At 45.1% G+C, this 25,521-nt stretch overlaps 2 protein-coding genes across 2 annotated transcripts in view; one reads left to right on the forward strand and one right to left on the reverse strand.

Annotated features, from left to right (window-relative positions):
- EXT1 (exostosin glycosyltransferase 1) overlaps positions 1-13,391 on the reverse strand; it is a 294,565-nt gene extending 281,174 nt beyond the window's left edge. Inside the window, exon 1 of the mRNA XM_053559448.1 lies at positions 11,623-13,391. Coding sequence (XP_053415423.1) covers positions 11,623-12,584 — 962 coding nt within the window. The 5' untranslated portion in view covers positions 12,585-13,391. The remainder of the gene's footprint in view (positions 1-11,622) is intronic.
- LOC128563909 (uncharacterized) lies at positions 12,878-13,363 on the forward strand. Its single transcript, XM_053559449.1, has one exon. The coding sequence runs from the start codon at positions 12,878-12,880 to the stop codon at positions 13,361-13,363; it is 486 nt and encodes a 161-aa protein (XP_053415424.1).
- Positions 13,392-25,521: the final 12,130 nt, after the last annotated feature.

Genomic DNA, 25,521 nt, shown 5'->3' on the forward strand with positions numbered 1-25,521 from the left:
CCCATGTCTTACCGCCAATGCCTGCACAGAGTAGGTGCTCAGTAAGTATCTGTTGAGTAAATTCATGAAAAACCAGGATGAACCCAGCAGGGGCTGTACCATCTGCTGGGGAGAGAGAGAGAGAGAGACAGATAGTTAAAGGGATGGGAAGCCCCAGTGGGAGTAAGAGTCTGGGGTGTCAGGGAAGTGACCCTGGAAGAAGTTGGCCTGAGCTGGGCAGCAGCTTTCCAGCTGGGGCGTATGGGGAGAGGAGGGAGAAGGAGGTGCGTGGCTCTGCCACAGGGATGGGGCTGAGCACCCAGGCAGTGCGGGACCAGCCTGCCTTGACAACATGAGGTTAACTCCGAGAAGCCTCCAGGGCACGCTGGAGCAGGACAGTGGGTGCATTTTCTATCAGCAGCACTGTAGATCATGTCCCCCCATCTGGTAGGTCAAGGTCCAGGTCCGCAAGAAGTGGTAAATCCATTCTATACCTCTGCCCATCAGTTCTCATCCCGGGTCCCCCTAGGAAAGTGCGGAAAGCAAGGTAATGACAAGCGCCCCAACATAGCTGCCAGGTAGTCCCTGGGCACCAGAAGACATGTCCCCTCACCCACTCGTGGGCCTCTCCCTTCTGTAAACTCCAACCTCCATATGCCGCACCTTGGGCAGGGCAGCCTGGCCTGGCTGAGGGCCACTGTCTTCACCTGAGCGCACACCCCAAGTCGGCCACTAGTCAACCACGAGCGGCTAGCTCTGCTGGCCCACACCGCATATGTGAACACTTACCATTTCTCCCAAGTTTCAACAACAGAAATGCATCCTAAAAACTCAGAAATCGGAGTTAGCAGCAAAAACCAATGATAACCTAAAGGAGACCCTGTGTCTCTCCAGAACACTTGGAGAACACGCAAAAGTTGATAGAGAAGTTTTCAAATGCAGAGCTTAATTCTTAAGAGCATCAACATTTTTGTTTTGTTATTGGAGACAGAGTTTCACTTTGTCACCCTCAGTAGAGTGCTGTAGCATCACAGCTCACAGCAACCTCAAACTCTTGGGATCAAGTGATTCTCTCACCTCAGCCTCCCAAATAGCTGGGACTACGGGCACCCGCCACAACGCCTGGCTATTTTTAGAGATGGGGTCTTGCTCTGGCTCAGGCTGGTCTCAAACCCATGAGCTCAGGCAATCCACTTGCCTTGGCCTCCCAACTGCTAGGATTACAGGTGTGAATCACCACACCCGGCCATCAAAATATTTTTTTACTACCCATATGGACTTTTAAAGTTATAAGAAATGCAGTACTTATTTTTATACCTTCCTAAAGGACAGTGAACACCAATGAGGGCTGCAGGTCAGTAGTGGTAGTTCAGCGAATATACACAGAAGTCGTACTTGTTGGCAGGCAGGACGCTAGGTGCTGGAACTTAAGAGGCACACTGGCTCCTGAAAAACGTACAGGACACACACTTGGGCACAGGGCCTGCTGTTCTTAAATTGTCAGGCTTCTTTACTTCTTCTGGGCATTATATTTCATAATTTCCTGGCCAGCTTCTTTATATTTGGGTTACCAGCTGTCCTTTTTCCCCAGATCTGTCTGTAAGAATCCCTCTCTCATTTTTAAATTTACTGCTTCTAATCTACTGTAGGCTAAGAAACCAGATTGCCACACTGGTTAGAATTGTCTCTCAAAAGAAACATTCAATAACTTCTAGGTGAGAAACCCAAGTGATAGTCTATAAATCAATCACACTAGCGTTTGTGAGTGTGTGGTCTTTATGACATCAGCTCCAGCTGTTCAAACACAGCACAGTGCTGTGGTTAAGAATGCACATTCAGAAGTTCGATGGCCCCACTTCATTTCCTAGGTGTGTGTTCTTAGGCATGCCACTTTTAAAGACTTTCTGCCTCAGTTTCCTCCTCTGTGAAATGGAGATCAAATAAGTATTTTCCTGCTAGGTAGACATACAGATCAAGAAAGAAACTGTCCATTACCCAGCACACAGGACACTCTCAATAAACAAGAGTTGCCACTGCTATTACCATTATCACCAACCAGGCTCAAACGTGTGTGCCAACAGGATATGGCTTCAACAGTGCCTGCCACAGCCAACTTCCCCTAACCACAGTCCTCTGTTCCAGGAAGCAAATTTAGAGCAGCCACCAATTAAATCAAGAGTAGCAATGGGACAGGGCAGTCCTTTCCCAATCGCGTCACCACCACACCCAAGCCACAGTCTAATATGAATGGCTGTTCCCAGAAGGAGCTGCGCTCACTGGGAAGGTCAACCAGACAGGTTTCCCCCGGAGCCTAGATGGGAGAGAGACCTCAGGAAACACTGGCCGGCAGCCACAGGGGCAGCCAAGAGAGATGTGAAGGGCCAGAGCAGGGATGGACGAAGGAGCTTGTCTCAGGCGCTGTGCTGGGTCCTGAGAACTTACCAGAGTAGAGCAATTCCAGTTCAGTGTCTGTCCCCAGTCCCTCCTCAATAAATCTTATGACTTAAGGTAACCTGAGTGATTATCTGCTCTTTGTTACCACAGGGCCTTCTGAACCAGTCCATGGAGGTTTCCCACATGGAGCTCAGTTACCTACAAACGTCATCCTCAACTGGTGAGAATCTAAAAACCAACCAGGAAAGGGGTTGTCTGCATTCTGAGAGCAGTCAGGGAACTTGAAGGACATAGGGTCAAGGAAGTAACTGGCTGCCCCAAAGACCGCCTGCACCTCCTTCCACCCTACCCTGGGCCGCATGTAAGCCCCAGCTGGAAGGCCCTCAATATTTAAGCATTGACCTCTTGGAACTCTTCTCAACAGCCTTGTCACAGCTCACAGAAACAATGGCCAGCCTTCCAGGGCACCTACTACAAATTCCTGGGGATTTAAGTATCAAGGAAGAGGTGAGTAGCTATTTCTGCAGCTCAGTGAACAAGAGGCAAGTTATGACATTAAGTAAACCTCTATGAATCTCTGTGGTGAATTAGAAAATGGCAGGGAGATGGTTTTAGTAGTAATAAAAACGCATTAGCGTTTATTTACAAGGTACAGTCACACACGTCCCACCTCATTTGATCCTCTGAACCCTGTGAGACCAGTATTGGGAGCTCCATTTTCATCTGTGGAAACTGAGGCTGAGAGGTTAAGAACCTAGTCCAGGAATCTCTGGGATCTAGTCACACTCCTAAAGGGCTTCACAGAAGACACAAGGGGACACAAAAAGAGGATGTGCATCCCCACAAATTTTTTATACTACCAAAATCACTTAGGATGAAAAAAAAAAAGCCCTAAAAATAACCAGGCGTGAACTTTCGGTTCACTTTGTTTTCTCTCTCAGTGTTTAAATTACTGAGAATAGGGCTTCCTCTAAGCTTAGAACCTCACAGCTTTACTCAGATGCCCAGAGGTAGTAGTGACCTGCCCAAATTCACTTCCTAGGGGAAACTGATACAATTAGCTAAAAGAATGACTGCAACCCAGGTGAGGCCTGCAGGTTCTGAAATCCCAGGAAAGGGTGTGTACGCGGTGCTTGGAGAGAAGTCTGGGGGTGCCTGCTCAGTGAGAGACTAGAGAGGTTTTTGGCTGGAGCAAAAACAAAACTTCAAAGGGAACAGAAAGCTGTGGAGCTTCAAAGACCCCCCCAGGCAGGACCAATTAACACCTACAAATGTTTATCTAAGCAGCCATTTAATGAGGCCTACTCCACTAACTGGGCACTCAGCCTCACCTTCAAAACAGCAATTGCCCAGAAAGGGATTGGGGCGGGAGATGGGGGAACAGAGGAGGAAGTTGGTTGTGTTTTTTTTCAAGAAAAAGATCCTAGTCAAGAAGGAAACACTGGACACCGTGAAATGCATCACTGACCTACTTGTAATTACAATTTAAAAAAAAAAAAAAAAAAACAGGAAATGAGCTCAATATCTAAGAAAATGGTAATGATTAAAATAAACTGTGGTCCAGCGGTGAGGAAAATAAAATCACGCATTACAAATCCTCTTTTCGAAGACGATCACACATTAAAAATCCTATTTTCAAACACTATTTCATTCGACAGGAAAATGCTCTTGCATGACGTTAAGTAAAAAAACAACATCCAGAAACACAAAGTTAAGGTCTGACTTCAACTTTACAAAAGTGACTGGAAGGTAAATAAGACGCTTAAGAAAAATGTGTTCAATTTATTATTTACTTTCTATTAATAAATAATAATGAACATATCTATACATGGTACTTGGATATGCAGAGTTAGAACAATGTAAGCACATCTGTGGGCTGGAATAGACTGCATCAAAGTTTAACACTAGTGGGCTAGCTGGTATAATGGAATCAGAAAAGAAATTTAATTGGACATTCATATGCTCTATATGTTCTCAATTTTCCACAGGCTGTGCATAACTTTTACAATTTTTTAAGTACTGTTTCTCTTTAAAGGAGGCTGAGGCCATGGGAGCTGTGGTATCTTCCAGAAACAGAACCTTCCAGTGGATCTTCCATAGCTGTTCCATTAGATCTCATGGTCTACCTAGGGTCACAGTCACCTCAGCCTCCAACTAGCTAAGGCAACATCTCCAAAGTTCACATACAATTACAGACAGAAACCCCGCAGGGGGCTATCACTAGGGAAAAGGTCACTAGATTGCAAATTCTTAGAGTTCTTAGAAGAACTCTGGAGAGAATTACAAACAGGATCTACTTAGCCAAAATTACAATGCACCTTGAACCACAGAGTTCAAGGGGGTCAGTGCTTATATGTTAGAACCAGAGGCCATCTTTACCACAACACTGAGCCAAATTTTTTCCTTGGGAAATGGGAATGTAAAGCAATTAAAGGCCAGATGCTGTGGCTCACACCTGTAACCCTACCATTCTGGGAGGCAGAGGTGGGTGGACTGCCTGTGCTATATAGAGTTCAAGACCAGCCTGAGCAACAGTGAAATCCAGTCTCTAAAAAATAGCCAGGCATTGTGTCGGGCATCTGTAGTCCCAATTATTTGAGAGGCTGAGGCAAGAGGATCTCTTGTGTCCAAGAGCTTGAGGTTGCTGTGAGCTGTGGTGCCACACACTCTACCAAGGGTGACAAAGTGAGACTCTGTCTCAAAAAAAAAAAATTAAAAAAAATCTGATACACAAATAAATGCGTGACTCACACTTGTTAAAAACTGAACATGTCAACAGGTAGAAACTGTATTTGACTCCTCAAGGTGATAGATAACATTTGCTACAAGAGAAGGGACTCTGGAATCAGACTTCTGGTGAGAAATCTGTCATTTCTTCTGGTGAGACTTCTGTCATTTTCTTGCTAAAGTTACTTTACCCTCTGGGGCCTAACATTCTCTCTGTAAAATGGGGATTCATCCCCACACACTGTTGTTGAAATGTTAAATGAGATAATAAAGGTAAATCCAAAAAACAAGCACTAAACAAATCTAGTCTAGAGGGAATCCCATTTATTATAGGAACTTAGTCAAGATGGAAGAGCTTTTAAATTAAGACAATTGCACGTTATTTTTTCATACAAAATATGTTCCCAATTTTGGACTTTTGGGGAGAGTCTGAAATATTTGTATTATATAGTTGCAGTCAAACATCCCTAATGCAAAAATCTGAAATCCAAAATGTTCCAATGAGCATTTTCTCTAAGCATCCTGTTGGCACTCAAAACACTTTGAGAACACTTCAGACTTTGGAACACTTCAGATTTCAGATCTTTGGATTAGAAAACTCAATCTATAGTTATTAAGCTCCTGGGAAGGGTGAGCTTCCATATTCTTGTTTAAACACGAAACACCTCCAGAAGCTGGCAGAATCCAGTGACCACTCTGCCTTGTCTGGTTCATTCTGAATACGCAGCACTGAAAGTCAATGTACTGAGGTGGTAACAGGCCCAGAGAGGAGAACAGACACGTAGGAACCAGAGAACCTGGGTTTTATCCTAAGTTAAGCCACTTACAAGCCATGTAGCCAGAGACAAACCACCTCACCACTGTTGCCCTCAGTAAACACACCAGTAAAATAATAGGCTGAAAACAAGACACCCAGCAAGGTGGGTGTAGGCAATGCAGCCAGGGCCTGTCAAGCAACACCTCTGGTGTGACACTGGCATACTCAAGGTCATTACTGGTAAGAGTTCTGAGCAGGGAGATCTTCAAGTCTTCCCACCACAATAACTAGACCAACAAGGTAGGGCATCTCCCCCTTTGCCAATTCTGTGCCACCCAAACCTACCGTGACGCTAAAGGGGACCAAAGGTGGCCACCCATTGGCAAGACCTGCCCAAAACTTAGTAGCAACCCAGTATCTGTAGAATAAAATTCCATAAGCCTCTAGCTCAGTGGTTCTCAACCTTACTAATACCGCAACCCTTTAATACAGTTCCTCATGATGTGGTGGGACCCCCAACCATAAAATTATTCTCATTGCTACTTCATAACTATAATTTTAATACTGTTATGAATTGTAATGTAAATATCTGATATGCAGGATGTATCTTCATTGTTACAAAGGGGTCACCCCCCCCACAGGTTGAGAACCGCTGCCGAGCTTAAGATACAGATTTAGCCAGAAACCCTCATTTCCTACTCTAAACTCAGTCAAAATGCAAATGTCTCCAGAAGTAGTACACAACACCCCAAACTTTACTCAGGGATTCCTCGTGATTGAGGTTCTCATGTGCTCTCCAGAAAGCAGGTTTAGGCAGAGGTGAGAAAAGCAGGGGAGGAGAGAACTAGACCCTCTCTGCCAACTTCATCACTGTGCGTGGGGCTGGCCCTCTCTTCGTTTTTTAACTGTGCTTATGTGGTTTATTTTAGAAATAGTTTCATGCTATCGAATGACAATTCTCACCTTTCATTTTGGAGAAGGAAAACAGATTCACCTCAGATTCACTGCTGGATGGTGAACTTGTTCCAGGTGTCTGATATAAAGGTGGTTTCTTTCATTCCACAAAGTAGTTTGAGATAATGGGGGGAAACCCCAAAAAGCATGTAGCATTACTACTTGTGCACATTTTCATTTACTATGAATGCATCTGAACTCAGCTTATTGTTTGGTCAATTCACAGCCTATTCCCTAAACACCTTACGGCCAAATTGAAAGTTTCAAAAAACTCCTTAGACTAAGCAGCCCCAGGCACCTACCCACCTTAGTAAATAATTAAAGCCAATCTTACCTCCCAGAGCAAGAGTCCCTAAGTCTGAGGATCCCTCAGCAGTGGGTGTGTGGCAGCCTCAGAAACCACATGACAAATTGGTCCATCAGGCTCCCAGAGAATTCCAAGAGCAACTCCATAAGAAACACCATCAATAGGAACTCCTAATGGCTGGAGAACTTTCTAGGGTGTCTGTAATTGGAAATGAAAATACCGCAGATCAAGGGGACAAAAGGGAGGCCTGCATTTTAGGGCTACCCTTGCCACAAACCCATTTCCTGACCTTAAACAAATCTCTGTACATGAGGCTACTGGAAGCTGGAATGATCGTTTATCTTCAAGACCCTTAAAGATACCAGAATTGTGACATACAGCTTTAGCAACCACAGGAAAAGAGAGATGTCAAAAAGACATCTTGCCTGTCCCCCAGAGAGAGCTTAAAATATCCACCACTGCTCTCCTTGCGGGGGGTCAAACACAGAAGCGCCCCCACTCATTTCCTTCTCTTTCTTCTAATTCAGATGGCCAAAAATAGGAAGTTTCACAAAAATGCCCTTTGAGGGGATTTGAACTATGAAGGTCATGCAAAAATATAGTGATTCTGTAAGGGTGCACAAGAAGCTTAAAGGAGGTAAAACGGAATCTCTCTAAAGCCTCATTACAAATCATCTGATCACCGCAGCAACTTACTTTAGCTGGTGGCTTCTACATCTGTGACAATACGTAACCGATGAAAATTAATTATGGGCGTCATAAAAATGAATGCTTTAATATAATCCTGGACGTCTGGGTCAAAATGACAAGAGAAATTTATTTTTCCTGTTACAAGAGAAAGGTGGTTTCTTTCATTCCACATAGCTCTTCTATGCCTTCACAACCAATGCCTAATTTTCACAAAAGCTCAAGTGAGACAGAAGTCCTTCACCACTTAGCACTAAATCTCTATGGACACATAATGCTCTAGTTCACTAAGAGGGACTATCTTTTTATTTGATACATTTGTATATATTCTACAGTATCCTAACTTGGCCATGGTATGGTAAATTTCCAATCTAACTACCAGACCCTGTAAGTCCAGAGCAAATTTCTAGGGGGTTGCTTGGGGGAGCAAAGCAAACTGAAGTATTTTTTCAAAGGCATTTGCTAATAAAGGAGATGAAAATTGGCTTGCGTTCACAAGCCATTACCAAATGAATGCTTAGAGCACCTCTGAAGCAGTTTAAACCCCATTCTACAAGAGGATAAACTAATTTCAAGGTGATGAATCAAAGGTCACAAGTATGAGAAGACACACTTAAGACACACCACGCCTACAGGCCTAACTCCAATATCTCCCCCTCCTAAAGCCCAGGAGACACGGGCAAATCTTGATGAGAGGACGTCTTCATCTCACATATGCAAGACTAACTTCTGGACAACACCATTATTAGCAGCATCACAGTTGCTCTTACTGTGGGGTACAAGTGTTGCTTGCTCTGCTAGGATATTCTCTCCACTCTTGGTTCACCTTTACGTGTCCTAGGATCAATTGCAAAAGGCAAAGACATTTGCAAGCACTGTTTCTCAAAGATAAATAATTCCAGTAGCTCAATGAGAGTACAATGAGTTAAAACCCCAGGTATAGCAGGCTAGTGAATGCAAACGTTCTGAAGCACTGCCTTATTAAGCACAGTTAGGGCTAGAGGGTACGCAAAAGACAACATAAAGAAAATCCAGGACCAGGCCTGGTGGCTCACGTCTGTAATCCTAGCACTCTAGGAGGCCAAGGCATTGGCCAAGGATTGCCTGAGCTCAGGAGTTCCAAACCAGCCTGAGCAAGAGTGAGAACCTGTCTCTATGTGGAGGGCACCTGTGGTCCCAGCTACTCAGGAGGCTGAGGCAAGAGGATTGCTTGAACCCAGAGTCTGAGATTGCTGTGAGTTATGATGCACTATACCCTGGGGTGACAGAGTGAGACTCTGTGAACAAAAATAAAAAAAAAAGGAAAGGAAGGCAGGAAGGAAGGAAGGAAAGAAAGAAGGCAGCACCTTCCCAGCCTCGGCCTAACTGCAACAAAAAAATATCCGGGCGTTGTGGTAGGTGCCTGTAGTCCCAGCTACTCAGGAGGCTAAGGCAAGAGAATTGCCTAAGCCCAACAGCTGGAAATTGCTGTGAGCTGTGATGCCACAGCACTCTACCAGGGGCGACAAAGTAAGACTCTGTCTCTAAAAAAAAAAGAAAGAAAGAAAGAAAGAAAATCCAGAAGTATCTCTGCTTACTGGGTAGAAAGAATAAACTTGCTTTCCTAAATTCCACTTTTCTGATGAGACCCAATCCTGAGGTCCTGACCCCTTGTGGTCTTTAAACATAAACCAAAAGGCAGGTGTCAGATTTCTTGGACCAATCACAAGAGGTCAAAAATTAGTTGAACATACGCAGCAAAAATTAAACTTTCTTTTTTTTTTTTTTTTTTTGTGGTTTTTGGCCAGGGCTGGGTTTGAACCCACCACCTCCAGCATATGGGACCGGCGCCCTACTCCTTGAGCCACAGGCGCCACCCCAAAAATTAAACTTTCAAAAATTAAATTAAAATTAATCAGCATCCTTCATTGCTGATTTCTAGAGAAAGCTTCCATTCAGCAGAGTATGTAGATACTTATTTGGGGGAATAAGAGGGCAAGGAAGATATAACTTTTATTGAGTTAAGGGTACTTCCCAAGTAAATATATAATTCAAATTTCCTAATGTGAACTCTCAGCTCTAGCCCGTTAGAAGAATGGAGAAACACTGTGCTCTTTCTACAGAAGTCGGTGAGACTGCTTCCGAAGACACTGAAAGGCTAGACTTCATCTCGAGTTACTCCACCATAAACCAGACAAAGAAATTCCTGAAAGGCTATAAGCATTTTTTCCTCACAAGCACCCACAAGAACAGGTCAATGTAAACGTTGTATAAACAAAGCAGTTCCATACTAACCCTAGTTTAAGTTTCTTCTGTGAGAAAATTTGAATCCATTTCAACTGCACCCAACATTCACACATGCCCCTGAATAAGAGGAAATATAGATTCGTAATTGATCCTAGCTCCGGGCTTTTCTTATGCCTGAAAAGCAAAACGTATGGGGGTTGGGGAGCTTGATACTTTCTCCCTCACTCTCTATGATCAAGTATTGGAGGATTTTAATTTCCCTTCCAATCACTCTACAGAGGCCAATGTGTCTGAGAAAATCCACAGACAGCAATCAAATCTTTCATTTCAGTGCCGGTTTCCCAACCATACCCTTTCCTGTTCCAATCATGTTTGAGAAGCGGTTCCCCTATTCTGCATTTCCTGAATCAATTGCAAAATCTGCCAACCTCTGCCAGTCCCTCTTGTACTCAGCTGAGAGGTTCCCCTTCCTTCCCTGGGTAGCACAAGGCTGCTCTGGTTTTTAACTGGCGTAACGTGGAAATGCAGTGTAGGAACTCACTAACTCTTTTACAGCCAGATACAACGGAGACTTTGGGCGCCAAGCCAGCTACTAGGACAGTGACCCACCAAGCTCAGGGCAAAACAGATGTGTAAAATCTAGGTTTGACCCCACATCCAGTGTGTCTGTTACTGTGGCTAAGAAGGAAAAGGAAATATGAAAAGGGCTACAAAGTAACCAACTCAGTTACTTAGCAACTGGACAAAACTTGCCTCTTTACAGAGGGTAAGGAAGCATCTCACGGTCCATTCAAAGAGTAACAGTCCACGATTTATATGCAAATAGATAAACACAAAGGGGAAAAGGAAATCTAAATTAGTAACTGGAGTTTACAGCAGTGGGGCAGAGGCCCATTTTAAAGAAACAGTTTCTCCTAGAAAGAAGACAAGACTTATACAGGTGAATGAATGAATGCATGCATATAAGGCCACAGGCCCCAACAAGTTTAAAGTTTCCCTTCATAAAGTTCAATGCCATGGGGAAGGGAGAAGAAAGTCATATGAAGCTTAGTAGCTAAAATTAAAACACTTCCACAGCTAACAACACAAAGTACAGCATTACAGAAAGATGGAAATTTGAAGTTGGGGAAACTCCAGGGAAAGCAGGTCCTGTGCTCGTGAGAAAAGCAAACAAAGCATCAATCCTGGAGGGAGGTCTCTGGACTGTGCGTAGATCAGAGCCTCTCAGGGTGTTTAAACACCCTCAGAAACACCCCCCCCATACCCGTGGGTGAAGCGCAATTTCCAAACTCAGATCAAACTCCTACTCTGAACAGGAAACACACAGCCCTGAAGGCTTTCTAAGCAAGAGGGGGACACTGTCGCCTACTTGGCTCAGGACAGCGCTCCACGCTCTTCCCTTCACCCAAGGAGCTCGTATTCTGCCTCCAGCTTCTGGCTGCACAACTGAGCCGGGATGCTCCGTCCCAGGCTCAGCACAGGCAGAGAACTGGGGGCTCCTCTGCCCCCAAGCCATGCGCCAACCTCACACCTGGACCAGGGCAGCAGGGCCCAGGTCTGTACGCAAAGGCACACCAGCCCAGCCACTTACTTCTCATACTCCATGTTGTCTCTGTCACAGCGAGAATCCTTGTGCTTTTGCCAGTCTTTGCCATGCTTGCAGGTGGTGAGGAGCACAACGTCCTCCCCGTTGTGGACGTGATATAAGGCATTCCTGGTGTCTGACCCGATCCCTGTCAGGTACCTCTTCCCCTTGAATACCAGCATGTACTTCCTGAGAGGAGGGATGGTGTTAAACCTCAAAAACCCCCTCTCCCCTCCTGTCCTGGGATGATCCTTAGAAAAGAGGGGAATAGAAACATCAAAGTTGGGTCGGAAGTTTTCAGTACTGATGCTGGCTTTGGCCAGCATTGCCTGGCCGATGTCAAACCCCACATCCTCGGTGTAGTCAGGCCAAGTGCCGGAATATAAATTAAAAATTAAATGATTCCTACCATTGTTCCACAAGTGGAGACTCTGCACTTTGGATCTCAAGTTGTGCACATACTGAGGTGACAACTGGTCTCTGTCTAAAGTATCCAGACTCAGGACAAAGAGGCACGCCTGGCTGGGGTCCGAGGTGTAGAACCTGGAGCCCTCGATGGCCGCTAGAATGTTTTGGTAACTTTCGGCGATTTTCTCCCCTTTTTGCTGCGGGTATACGTAGACTTTGAAGCCGTTTTTCTTGCAAAGGGTGAAATCGAAGCAGGACTCCATGCGGCACTTCTTGCCTTTGTAGATGCTGGAGTTGGCGTCTCGCTTCTGCCGGGGGGAAATGTGCACGCTGGAATCCTCGTTTTCCAATTGATCCCAAGGAAAGAAGGGGCGCAGAGCGTCCGGGAAGCGGGGCCAGAAATGATCCGGACCGGGGTGGTGCAAGCCATTCCGACCGCTGTGCTCTTCTCTCCGGCTGTGGCTCCTCGATGCCCTAAACCGTAAGCCTCCGAAATAAAACAAAAGGGCGAGACAAGAGCCAGCTGAGAGCAGGATGAAATAGCGTTTTTTGGCCTGCATGTGTCCTGCCTGGGTCAAGAGGATTGTAAATAAACACAAGAATCACCCAAGTTTCCCAATCAACACTTTCAGCTCCAGTCCGCCATCTTCCCGCCTGTAAAGACTTCAAACTCTCTGCTCCCACCTTCTCTGGATGCCTTTCCCCAAGCCGTGGACTGATCCAGCGCATGTGGGCGATTTCTTTAACTTTCTCCCCTTCGGTCTTTCATCTTTGGGTTGCACAATGCACGGGAGAGAGCGGGGCTGAATATTCCGCATCCAGGGCGGCGAGCAGCGGACTGTAATTTTCTTGCATGCAACAAGGAGGAAAAGAAAGAGAGGGGAGAAAAAAAGCTCCCGATACCCAATCAATGGCAAGACGAAGTGATTGCCTTGCCTCTCGGATTCCTCTCGGCAGCGTGGAAAACGAGCCCCGGGAAGGCAACTTCAACTCATCCACACTCGCGTGCAGAGCACTCCGGTTCCAACAAGTCAGCCGATCCCGGGTTCAGCCGGCTAGTGCATCTTGCAGCTGGGGCGCCGTAACCTCACAAATCCCTGCATCTCTCTTTATTCCCTTCTGCAGCGGCTCCGAGACTCCGGCGGTGTTTACTCCTGCGCTCGCGGGGCCGGCCCCCGGGACGCGCGGCGGCCGGGCTGCAGGCGGCGGCGGCGGCGCTGGGCGGCGGCGGCGGCGCGTCCTCCCCGCGGGCAGTGCCGGCCCCGAGCGGCGCTTCGCAGGCCCTCGCGCGACCGCTGCCGACCGCCGCGTTCGGTCGCCGAATGTTACCCGGTTCTGAATGTTACACTTACACATTCCATTCCCGACACGACAGCGCTGACCTCATCCATCCACGCAGCCCGCGCTGCCATTGGCCGAGCGTCACGTCCGGGGTGGGCGGTGCTTCCGCTGCGCCCATTCATAACCCCCCGGCCACCGGCCGAGGCGCCGGCGCGGCGCGGGGGCCGCGGGGGGCGCGGGCGCTGGGGGCTCGGCTGCGGCCGGCTGCCCAGCGGGCAGCAGGAGCGCGGAGCGGCCTGGTATGAGCCCCCAACACCTCGCAGCGCGCCTGGGCCCGGGATCCGACCTGGGCCTGGCCGGGCACCAGCGCCGCCCAGAGGCGCCTGCGGGGATTAGGGACTTAGCCGCGCTGCGCCGGCTGCCCCGGGCGCCCTGGAGGACGGGTCTCCCCCGCTGCCTGCCCGCCAGGTACGCCTCCGGAGCAGAGGGCAGACAGTGTGCGGGTTCCTGGAAAAGGATGCTTGAAAATGGAGAAGGGCAGAGAGCCCAAGAAAGGGAAGACTTAAGAGGAAGCGACTGCCGGTCTGAAAAATGCCTCTCCCAACCCACCTGCCACTCTCCGGGGCCCAGTATCTTTATTTCCTACTAAGCATTTAAAAAGTCTCTCGTATCCCCCGCTCCACACCCCATTCTTATTTTTCTTCCCAAGAAAACAGCCCAAACCCCAAGAATAAAGAGGAACTGTTAACAACGTTACAGCTCCGCGTGCCTGCCTCTGTGTGCTAAGAGTTAAGGCAGCTTTCCTAAATCTTCATTATCTACTTGTACATCCTTGCCTGCACCTCCTCCATCTGTTCTGAAGAAAGCTTCCAAAAGGTCCAGAGCGGAAAAAAAGAAATTTTCTCATGGCCACGGAAAAACCGGTTAACTTAAAGTTGTCCTAGTCCTCAAAGTGACATTATTCTCGTTCTTTGGTGGTGGCGGTAGTTTTTAAAGAGATACTTCTTAAGGATGGATGACTTTAGACTTGCCAACCGTCCCAGCTGTGGCAGAGAGTCTTAAAGCAGAAAAATAACCTTGTTTGCCGTAAGTGGGAGATGGTTGGTCCTTCCTATTTTGAATTCCTTAGCCCCAAGCTACTGCCACCCCCACTGAATGAACCTTGGTGGATAATTCAGATACGTAACTTGCAGTCCTTCTAAAGGTCTTCCAGGTCACAAAGATGTGCCAGGCTCCCAAGGAGTCCCTCCGGTCAAAGCCAAACTCCCTGGCCTCATTCTGGATTCTGGTTTTCAGAGAACACCTCCCACCCTCTTCCCAAGCACAAGTCTCAGGGCCTGGCCAGGCTGGACAACAGTTGCCTAGGGCAGCAAGCTGTTTAGTGATTGTTTATTATGGGAGTGACAGAGCTAGGAGCAGACGCTTCCCAGTTTCCCTCAGGCTTCAAAAAACACCCCAGCAGGGTGTGGAGGAAGGGCATGGTTATAACAAGGCAGGATGAAATGATACAGTGGAAAGTTTTAGACCTCTCGTTTCAGATTTGTTTTAAAAAGGGGGGAAGGGGTCTAGGTGAAACATTACTGTACATTCCAGAAGCCTCTCCCTAGTTCTGACCCACTGACAATGAGATAACTTTTCCAGATTTGACTTGTACACCCTGCATGATGTGGAGAGGCCTGGGACGAAAATGAGGATTCAGTCATCTTCCAAATACGACAACAATGATGCAGATAAATGCACTGATTGGAACCACATGCGTCCCAAAGCTGCTCCCCTACCCTCACCCCACCCAGCCTGGGTTGCTAGGAGCAGTCATTCAAAGCAGGGCTCTTACTATTCACTTCAAGGTGCTGATGATCAAGTCCTTGTAGAAGTTGGGGGTTTGGGGATTATAGCCTCCTGTATCTTAACAGTTGTCCTGCATGACCTTAGCGGGAGCTGGCTACCCCCTTTGCCTCTTTGTGTTCTCTTCTTGCTTTGGCATAAGTTTCTTGCCTAAGCATGGCTGATTCCTTCACCCCAAGCCCCAGCATCACCCATCTCTACCCTTATATCCCATCGTGTTCTGTAGTGTGAGAAAAAGTTGCTACTGAAAATTGGAGAACACTTGGATTCAGATCCCAGATCTGCCATTAACCAGTGACTTGGGCACGTGGACTTAACCCACGTAAAGCTCTGGGTTTCTTAACCCACGTAAAGCTCCACGTTTTCTCATGTTAAAAATCAGAATAATAATACCTTCCTGAGTGGCCTTTTTCAATCTGTAAACTATAAATTGCTCTACAAGTGTTAACATCATTAGCCTATGTTCCAAATTTCAAACCCAAGTGGAAGTCAGATGCAGCGTCTCACACCTGTAATTCTAGCAGGTGTAAGAATTGGAAGGCCAAGGCAGGAAGATCTCTTTAGGCCAGGATTTCAAGACCAGCCGGGTCAAAAGGGAGACCCTGTCTCTACAGAAAATTTTTCAAAATTAGCCTGATATGGTGGCATCTACCTATAGTTGTAGATGTTCTGGAGGCTGGATCACTTGAGCCCAGGAGTTTGAAGTTGCTATGAGCTATGATGATGCTGCTGCACTCTAGCCAAGGCAACAGAACAAGACCCTGTCTCAAAACAAACAATCAAAAAAAAAACAAATCAAGCTGGAATCTAAAGTAGCCCCTACAATGACACCATCATTGCATCTCCCTCTGTTTTACTTTTTCCTGTCCCTTTTCGTGAGCTGAAATCTCTTTTATGTGCTCCTTTAGTGCCTGTGTTTCTTCACTGTCAGGGTACTCCTTGAGATCAGGACCTCTCTCTGGCCTACTCAGTCCTGAATCTTCAATACCAAGGGCAGTTCCTGGCACGTATGTGGAATTTAATCTTCATTTTGAATGAATGAGTGAACTTAAAATTCAGCTTCAGCACAGCACTTGAACAATCTTAAAAAGAAAGATCCCATAAGTACAGGCAAGAAAAGCAAAAACAAACAAGTGGGCTACATCAAACTAAAAAGTTTCTGCATAGCAGCCAGGCATAATGGCTCACGTGGAGGTCAAGGTAGGTGGATTGTATGAGTGCCAGAGTTGGAGACCAGCCTGAACAAGAGTAATACCCTAGCTCTAAAAATAGCCACATTGTGGCAGGCGCCTAAAGTCGCAGCTTCTCAGGAGGCTGAGGCAAGAGGATCGCTTGAGCCCAAAAGTTTAAGGATGCTATGAGCTATGATGCCAGAGCACTCAACTGTGGGGACAAATTGAGATTCTGTCTCCAAAAAGAAAGAAAGAAAAAGAAAAAGCTTCTGTACAGCAAAGGAAACAACCAACAAAATGAAAAGGCAACCAACGGAACTGGAGAAAGTATTTGCAAACCTTATCTGATAGGGGGTTAATAGCCAAAATATATAAGGAACTTGTACAACTCAATAGCAAATAAAACCGAATAACCCAACTTAAAAATGGGCAAAGGACTTAAACAGATATTTTCCAAAGGAGAGGTACAAGTATTTGAAATGATCTATTTCAAAAGGTGCTCAATATCACTAATCATCAAGGAAATGCATATTAAAACCACAATGAGAGACCACCTCACACATATTACAACAGCTATTGTCAAAAACATAAGAGATAACAAGTGTTGGCAAGGGTGTAGAGAAAAGAGAACTCTTGTACACTGTTAGTGGGACTCCAAATAGCATAGCCATCATAGAATATAGTATGGCGGTTCCTTAAAAAATTAAAAATATAATTACCAAAATAATCCAGCAATCTTACTTCTGGGTATATAGCCAAAGAAAATGAAATCAACAGGTCAAAGAGATATGTGCACAATATTCACTATAACTAATATCTGGACACAATCTAAGTTTCTGTGAATTGATGATGCAATAGAATATCATTCAGCCAAAAAAAGAAGGAAATCCTGATATTTGAAATGACATTGGAGGACATTATGTTAAGCAAAGTAAGCCGGACACCGAAAGACAAATACTGCAAGATTTGACTTATATGCAGAATCTAAAAGAGTCAAACTCACAGAGGTAGAGGGTAGAAGGGTGGTTTACAGGGGGAGGGGGTTAGGAAGAATGGGAAGATATTGGAGAAAGATATAAACTAAGATGAATAAAATTGGGGGATCCAACACATAGCATGGCGACTTTAGCTTAATACTGTATTGTATATTTGGAATTTACTATGACAGTAGATCTTAAATGTTCTCATCATCCCAAAAAAGGAACTACCTGAGGTGATGGATGTGTTTATTAACTTGATATGGTAATCATTTCACTATGTGGGTATATGCGTACACACACTGTATATATATATATATAATATGTGTAGAGTATGCATAATATATATATATACACAGTGTGTGTACACACACACACATATATCTCAAAAAATTATGTTGCATACCTTAACTGTATACAATTTTTACTTGTCTATTATTCCTTAAGAAAGCTGGGGAAAATAAAAAAGAAAGAAAAGACCCTTGGTAGTCCCCAAATTGGGATCGTCACTGGAGGTGGAAATATTACCTGGAATACAGAGTATTTCAGCAGAGGACAACTTGGCTATTCTAAATCCTTTAACAATGTATGTTGAATTATGTCACTCCTCTCTCTGGTCAAAGCCCTCAAGGGATCTCTGTTGCTGGGTTGACTCAAGAGACAAAGTTCTTTCAATAACTTCTAAGGTCAGGCAGGATCTTTCCTAACTGCCCCCTACCTGTCCTCACCAGACCCCTCTCACTTTATGTCCTGACTACAGCTCTCTTCCTCCATCCTAATTTGCTTATTCTTCTCCAGCCAGGACGCTGCCATTTCTTACACATGCCAAACATGTCCCTGCCTCAGGACCTTTGCACACACTGATCCATACCATTCTTCCTCCAGTATCTACCCAGCACACTTCTTTGCTTCCTTCCCATCTCTTATCAAATGCCATCTGACTATTAGGGTCTTCTTTAACAACTCTAAGTAAAATAATAGCACCTTTCCTAGTTTCTTATCCCTTCACTTTGCTTTATTTTTCTTCTCAATGATAGTCAACATAGGTCACATCTTGAATGTGAGTTCTATGGAGGTAATGGCTTCCTCTCTTTGTGCATGGTTTTGTACATAGAACCTACAACGGAATCTGTCACTAAATAAACATTTGTGAATTAATTTGTTTGACCTCATTATCTGTAGGACAAATATGAGAATGTTTGAGGCTAGAGTTCTACTATAACACACACACACACATGCACACACAAAGTTAAAGTGTCCTGTCATTCAAACTTCACTTAATTTCCCTTTCCAGCAGTAATTTTTCTCCGGAGCTGACTCAGGACCTGAAAACAGAATGGCACCCAAGAACCTAGAAGATACAGAGTCTTATCTTGACTCTACCGCTTAGTTTATAACCTTGAGCGAGTCAATTCACCCCGTAAGCTTTTGTTTCTCATTGGTAACATCAGGAGTAACTAAAATATATATCATGCTTAGTTCACTGAGTTACTGTGAGAATAAAATGAGAAAAAAAATAGATAATAGAGGAGAAAGCCTTTTGCAGCCTACAACGCACTTGGCAGGTATAAAATATGATCATCATACTCCTGGACAAATATGGTCACAAGTACATGAGCTCATGCTTGCAAGTCAACAGCATTAAATATATAAAATATCATCCACCCCAAACACAACACTTTCCAGAGGCTTGCAGATTCTGGGATGATTATTGAGACGGGAAGACGGAACAATCCACAATGAAAGAAAAGCAAAAGAGACTCTTCTTTTTTATTGTATGAAATGCCATAGGCACAAGTGCTTTTCAAAGATCTACAATTATATTTGTAGTAAGGGAAAAGTGATGGCTTCAAAATATGAAAACAAACCAGAATATTGAAATCAATAAATGTGTAAATTCTCTAAAATGTAACCTTAATTTGACTGGCAAGACAACCCGATCGTCACAAAATTATACAAAATATTTATGTGGCATGGTCACATTTTAATGTTTTGGTGATCTCTTCTGGGGTCTCAGTTATTATTCCCACTGCTGAGAAAGGCCAGGAAGCTCTGTGAAGTATATACTGACTAGTTGTACAAGATGGGAAAAAACAAACAGGTCAAAGAAAGCTGGGGAATCGTGGACAAGTAGAGAAAAAGGAGAAGGTTCTCAGTTCCTTCTTTGCTAGGAACTTGGGGGCTGTTTTTTGAGAGCTTCACCCCCCAAAATGTAGGCTAGAACATGATCTTTTCCCAGCCAAAACAGTCAAGGATGTCCTGTGTAAACCAAGTGGGTAGAGGAGGGGGAAAACTTGGAAGGAAGGACAACAGAACTCACTGAAGAGAGAAGAGAAACAAGTGGAAGTAACATACAGTAAGGCTCGGTCAAGCTTCTCCAAAGGGGCTGAGTAGGAACATTAACCCAAGGGCAGAACAAGGGCTTGACCCTAAGAACTCTCATCTCTAACAACTTCCCAGGCAAGGCTGATGCTGTAGATCCAGGGACCACAGTTTGAGACTGCTGAATTAGAGCGTCAGCAGAAAGGATTCTGTGGCTGGAGTAGAGCCAATGCAAGAAGAAGGGGCAGGAGATGAATCAGAGAAGTTGCAGGAAGCTCAGCATGCCCGGGCTCTGCAGGCCGGGCAAAATGCTGGGCTTTTATTAGGGGCAGGAAGGCCTTGGATGATTTGAGCAGGGACATGATCTGATCTGATCTCCATTTTTAACAGCTCTCTCTAGCTGTTGGTAGGGCAGGGAATCAAGTTTATTAATCTAGTACATATTTTGGAAAGTTTTTATTTCTAATAAATTCCATTAACATTCCTATATAATGTTACAATGAGCCATTGACTGCTACTTAGGCAAGATAGCTTGCCTTAGTATTTATCAAAACTGCACATTAAAGCTGAGAAATCTCTCTATGATGATAACTCTAGTGATTGATATAGTGTGACACGCCAGCCCAAGTTATACTTAGTCATGCCTTCCTGAGTGTTTAACAACTTGGAACTAGCCACCCTTTCCAGTGACAGGACAGCCTCTTGTGGGGGAATGTTTTCTCAGGGACAAATGGTGACAAATAAGTTGCCCTTCTCTAAGTCTGGATACCATCCTGGGAATCTCATAAAAGTTTTACTGACCCCTAGTGGAAGATACAGTCGCTCTACCATTGCTGGCATGTCCTAGCTTCTGTTTTCTGGAAACACCTGCCTTGCTTTAAGAATGTGTGTGCCGGTGGGATCACACCTGTGGTGCATATTACAGGGGTATTTGCGAAACTTGGTAAATGTAGAATATAAATGTTTTGGCACAGTAACTGAGATAACGCCGGAAAGGCTATGTTAACCACTGGGATAAAAATGTGTCAAATGGTTTATGAAGTGAGTGTATGATGCCCCATAATCATATCATTGTATACACTTATGATTTAATAAAAAAATTAAAAAAAAAAAAAAAAAAAAAGAATGTGTGTGCCACATGACCCCTGCTCTCCAAGGCCTGACCCTCCAGGAAGAGGAACAGACGTGGAAAGGAATAATCACAATACAATTGGCTCCATGTTATAACCCACAAGACGAGGAAGGAGCTACATTCATGTGGGTCCCTGTTAACATTTGTAGATCCACCTATAGATGGAGTGACTGAGAGAAAATAAGAAACGGAAATGTCAACTATTGAAGCTGACGAAATTAGGAAGTTACCCACTATTCAAGTTCATTTTCCCCATTAGATTTTAACACTTTTTATTATACAGTAGTTCATCAACACTGCCTTGGGTTGTTTTTTTTCTTCGTCTTAAACCCAAGAAGAATCGAGTGTGTCATCCACACTGTCAACTGGTCCTTTTTTTATCATCTGGCACTTCTGTGCTACTGTGGTGCAATAATGATTGGTTTCCACAATGACAACCATGAGACACTACTTCCCATACAGTCCTACTTCGGTGAGTTAAGTGCATTTATGATTGTCCAAGTCATTTATAATTGGTGATCCATGTATAGTATGTAGGGTGACTTGTTACGAGCACGCTGATAAGATTGACCATAGGAATTGCCACCCCAACAAACTCCAGAGGTTCCAAGGTGGTTCCTTTGTTTGAATTTCCTGCATTTGTCTGAAGCCTGGGTTCTTGAAACCCTAAGAGCAAGTTTCCAGGGCCCTTTCTGAATAAATAAACATATGTGTGTGTGTGTCCAGATAGATAGACAAAATGTGTCTATATACACACAAAAGTCCGCATGCCTGGGTATTGAGGCCTAGGTAAGTCACTGTTCTGAAAACTTGCAATCTAAACAAACAAAATCATTTGTCAAATTACGAACTCTACATACGTTTTGGTCCACTGAAGAGTATCAACCTCCCAGCTATTCGATCTCAACTTCTGTCTCTCCAGACACTTGTATTTTTAATTTCCCAGAGACTGATCACATAACGAAAGCACAGGCAGTTCAGGAATTATAAGGAAAAAGGTATAAATCTATTATTGAAATATATTTTGATATATTTATATGTAAATTTCAGCATAGGCCTTGCCTCTCAGAAAATCCGAATATTTCAAATCTCTCTAAAGCAGACTAGAAATATGCATTCTGGTTTTAAGTAAACCTTGAGAAGGGAATGGGAATTGTCCAAAGAAGCATAATTCATGGTATCCTTAATTGTTCTCTGCTGCCGAGGATTTTAACCCACAATAGCCTACTCTGGCTGCTGCCCCAATAAATCCTCGTGACATGGGGAAAATGCAAACTTTAGTTCAGTTTAGGACTGGATAAGCCTGGCTCCTTTCTTTTTCTTTTTGGCCTGTGGAGACTTGTTGCTAATGAGAACCCTCAATCCAAACCTGCTGGAGACTGAATGCAGCCAGGCTTCCTGGCTTTGTAAAGACCCCTCCTCTACCTGACCCTCTCCATCCTCCAGGCCCCACCAGCTTCTCCACCTAAGCTCTGATCTGACCTGCCACCTGCCTTGGCTTGTCTGATCTTGGAATTCCTTGCAACAGGAACTTCCAATTGCTATAAATTACATGCTGCCTTGATAAGGAGAATGTTAATCCTCCAGGAGTTTGGGAAGAATCTCCCAGACCTGTTTTCAAGGGCAAGAACACACTATCTAGTCCAGAGGTCCTCAAACTTTTTAAACAGGGGGCCGGTTCACTGTCCCTCAGACCTTTGGAGGGCTGGACTATAGTTTAAAAAAAACTATGAACCAATTTCTATGCACGCTGCACATATCTTATTTTGAAGTAAAAAAACAGGAACAAATACAATCACACCGCCTCATGTGGCCCACGGGCTGTAGTCTGGGAACCCCTGATCTAGTCAATTGGAGGTGATGGGACACTCTACTGCACTACTTCCTTCAAAAGGACAGGGGACCCCTGGGTGGGGGAAGGGGCCACCACAAATAAGCTACCACTTGGTCAGAGCCCAGCTCCCCACGTGCACGGTGTCATTTCCTGGCTGCAACCTTGAGAAACCTTTCTGGTATTTCTCTGCCTGGTCTGGTGTTACAGTTCAAATGTGTACACTTCAATTTGTGCAGAATATTTGCCCTAGGAGCTACATTCTGTTGGAGGCAGGAGAGTATAGTGGTTAAACTCAACGGCTTTGGAGTCTGACTGCCTGAGTTCAATCATGGCTATGTGCCATACTGGCTGTGAGCATAGGCCAATTACATAAGGGCTTTCAGCCTCAGTTTCCTTATCTTCCCCCACCCAAAAAAGAGTAAAGATGCCTACTTCAGATGTATATGAGATAATGTATAGCGGTATAGAACACCTTAACACACAGCCCAGCTCCCAGGAGGACGTCCTCTGTAAATGGTAACTCTTGTACTGGCCTCCCACTCTCTCCTCCCTTCCTCCTTCTCAAGCAGCCCCTAAGAGTGAAGGGTTTCAGCTTGTGTTTTTTCAGCAGTTATGTCTTCCAGAATTTGAATTAATGTCCTTCATAATTAAGATGGACATCTCAACAAATCATGCTAAAGTGTTGCAATGGCTCTGAAAGGACATGTTCATTCATCCATTTATCCACTGAGTAGCAAGTAATTTATTGAATGCCTACTGTGCTTCATGGTACACACATGGTAAGCAAAACAGACCAAGTGCACTCATGGAGACAATCGTGAACAGGTAAATAAACTAATTAAGTAAGGGCTAAATGCTGGTGCTGCTTAGGAAAAGAAAAGTGCTCCAAAGTGGAGGTGCTAGGTAAACAGGGTGCTCAGGAAGACTTCCCTGAGGAGGGGTGCAAACAGAGACATGAAGTGGGGGAAGGAGCCAGCCTTATAAGGAGTGGAGGACAGAGCCATTCAGAGAGAGGGAAGAGCAGACGCCAATACCCTAAGACGAGCTGAGCTGCCTGATCTAGGAGCAGAAACCCGAGCCAAGTGGCCAGAGCTTTGTGAGACACCCAGGCCCTGGTTCAAGTAGCCCCTATCTGAAGATGCTGCCTATTCAAAGGTGACAGAGGTGTCTCTGTTGTCTGTACAAGAAGAAACCTACAGAGACTCGGAAAAATTAAGGTGAGGGTGTTGAGCCCATGTCCTCTGTTTTTGTCCAACCCTCCAGCTATAAGCCTTGCCCACATGCAGTCATCCCGGACAGAACCGACATGTCCAGGACTCCTCTACACTCTGTGCAGAAGTCCTAGCGTCTTTAACCCATTATTGTGTTGAATCCTTTGTATGTCTGTCTTGCGTATGGAACAACAGTGCTGGGAGAAGTAGACTACTTCTACAGACTCTTGGTAACCCCAGCATCCGCCACAAAACCTACCCTGAGCTGGTGCCTTATACACGTTTGTTGAATGAATGAATCATCACTAAATTTATTGTGCTCACTGTTGCCAGGCAATATGCTAACTGCTTTAAATATCTTAACCCAGTGAATTCTCTTTACAACCCAGAAGGTATTAGTCACATTTTACAGAAGAAATTAAGGCCCAAAGAGGTAAATCATCCACTGAAGCTCTCACAGCTGGGGCGTACTGGAGTTAGGATTTGAACCTGGGCAGTCTGGCTCAAAAGCCCTGTTAACTTAGTCACACAAGTGATTCTCAAATTACTGAGCATGACAGTCAGCTGGAGGACATATTAAATAGATATTCCAGGGTCCCACCTGCAGGATTTCTGATTAATTAGTTGTATTAGTTATCCATTGCTGCGGAACATAGTCACACAAAATTAGAGGCTTGAAGCAACAATGTATCATCTCACAATTTCTGCGGTTCTTAGAAATCTGGGCATCAGAGCCGATCACAATCTAGATGTCAGCAGTTGCTGTCATCTCACCTGAAGGAGAAGCCAACTCCATGCTCCCTCACGTGGCTGTGGGTGGACCTCAGGTCCTCGGTGGCTGTTGGCTGGAGACACCAGGTCCTTGCCACATGGGCCTCCCCAGAAGGCCATTCACAATGTGACAGCTGGCTTCCCTCATGGCAGAGAAGACTGTGCCCAGTCTTTTGGTAACCTCGTCTCTGAAGTGACATCCCATCCCATTTGCCTAGTGTTAGAGTCTGCCTACGCCCTCCGTGTGGGGTGGAACCAAAGATTTGTATTTCAGACAAGCTCTCAAATAGTGACAGTGCTGACAGTGGTGGGCCACACTTTAGGTGGCCCCCGTGTCCCTACTGTACTGAATACATCAGTAAATGAATTACCAAATGAACCGGGGACCCACGAACATCTGTCCTTGGCTGGATCCAATATTACCTGCATAGGGCCCTTCTCCTCCCCAGCTGTTTTCGTGGCCACCTGCATCCCTAAGCCTCCCTAGCAAAAGTTGTCAATGTCTCTGTGAACCTAGGAAACCAGGCGTCCACTCTGTCATTCCTTGTAAACAGCGGGTTCACCTGAAGTGGATGCATCTTGCCTTCCACTTCCCACAAGTTTCACCTCAAGGAGCTATAAAACCTTTTCCCTGACAGCCAGAAACCTTGCCTAGTGAGTTATGGACTCCCAGAGCAGGGAGCAATCATTTCATGAGATTCTCTTAGCTGCTCCCTGCTTTTAAGAAGGTACAGTAAAGAGTGAATTTTAACTCTACTGGGGTCCTTAAGAGCCTGATCAGAGAGTTATTGCCAAATTCAGGCTCTTCCTGCCTGAATTAAATAGGACTTTCCTGTTTGTTTCCCTTGGAGCAACTTCTCTGACCTTGCTTCCTAACCAGCGCCTCTGTTTGCCCCCTGCTGCCTGGTGGGGAGGGGCAGGCTCTGGAATGCTGGTCCCAGCTCTGCTGGCA

Source organism: Nycticebus coucang, chromosome 13 (assembly GCF_027406575.1).
Source record: "Nycticebus coucang isolate mNycCou1 chromosome 13, mNycCou1.pri, whole genome shotgun sequence".
Lineage (NCBI taxonomy): Eukaryota > Metazoa > Chordata > Mammalia > Primates > Lorisidae > Nycticebus > Nycticebus coucang.

What these genes read in the sequence shown, in the direction of transcription:
- LOC128563909 (XM_053559449.1), top strand. Translation starts at nt 12,878, where the DNA reads ATGCAACAAGGAGGAAAAGAAAGAGAGGGGAGAAAAAAAGCTCCCGAT.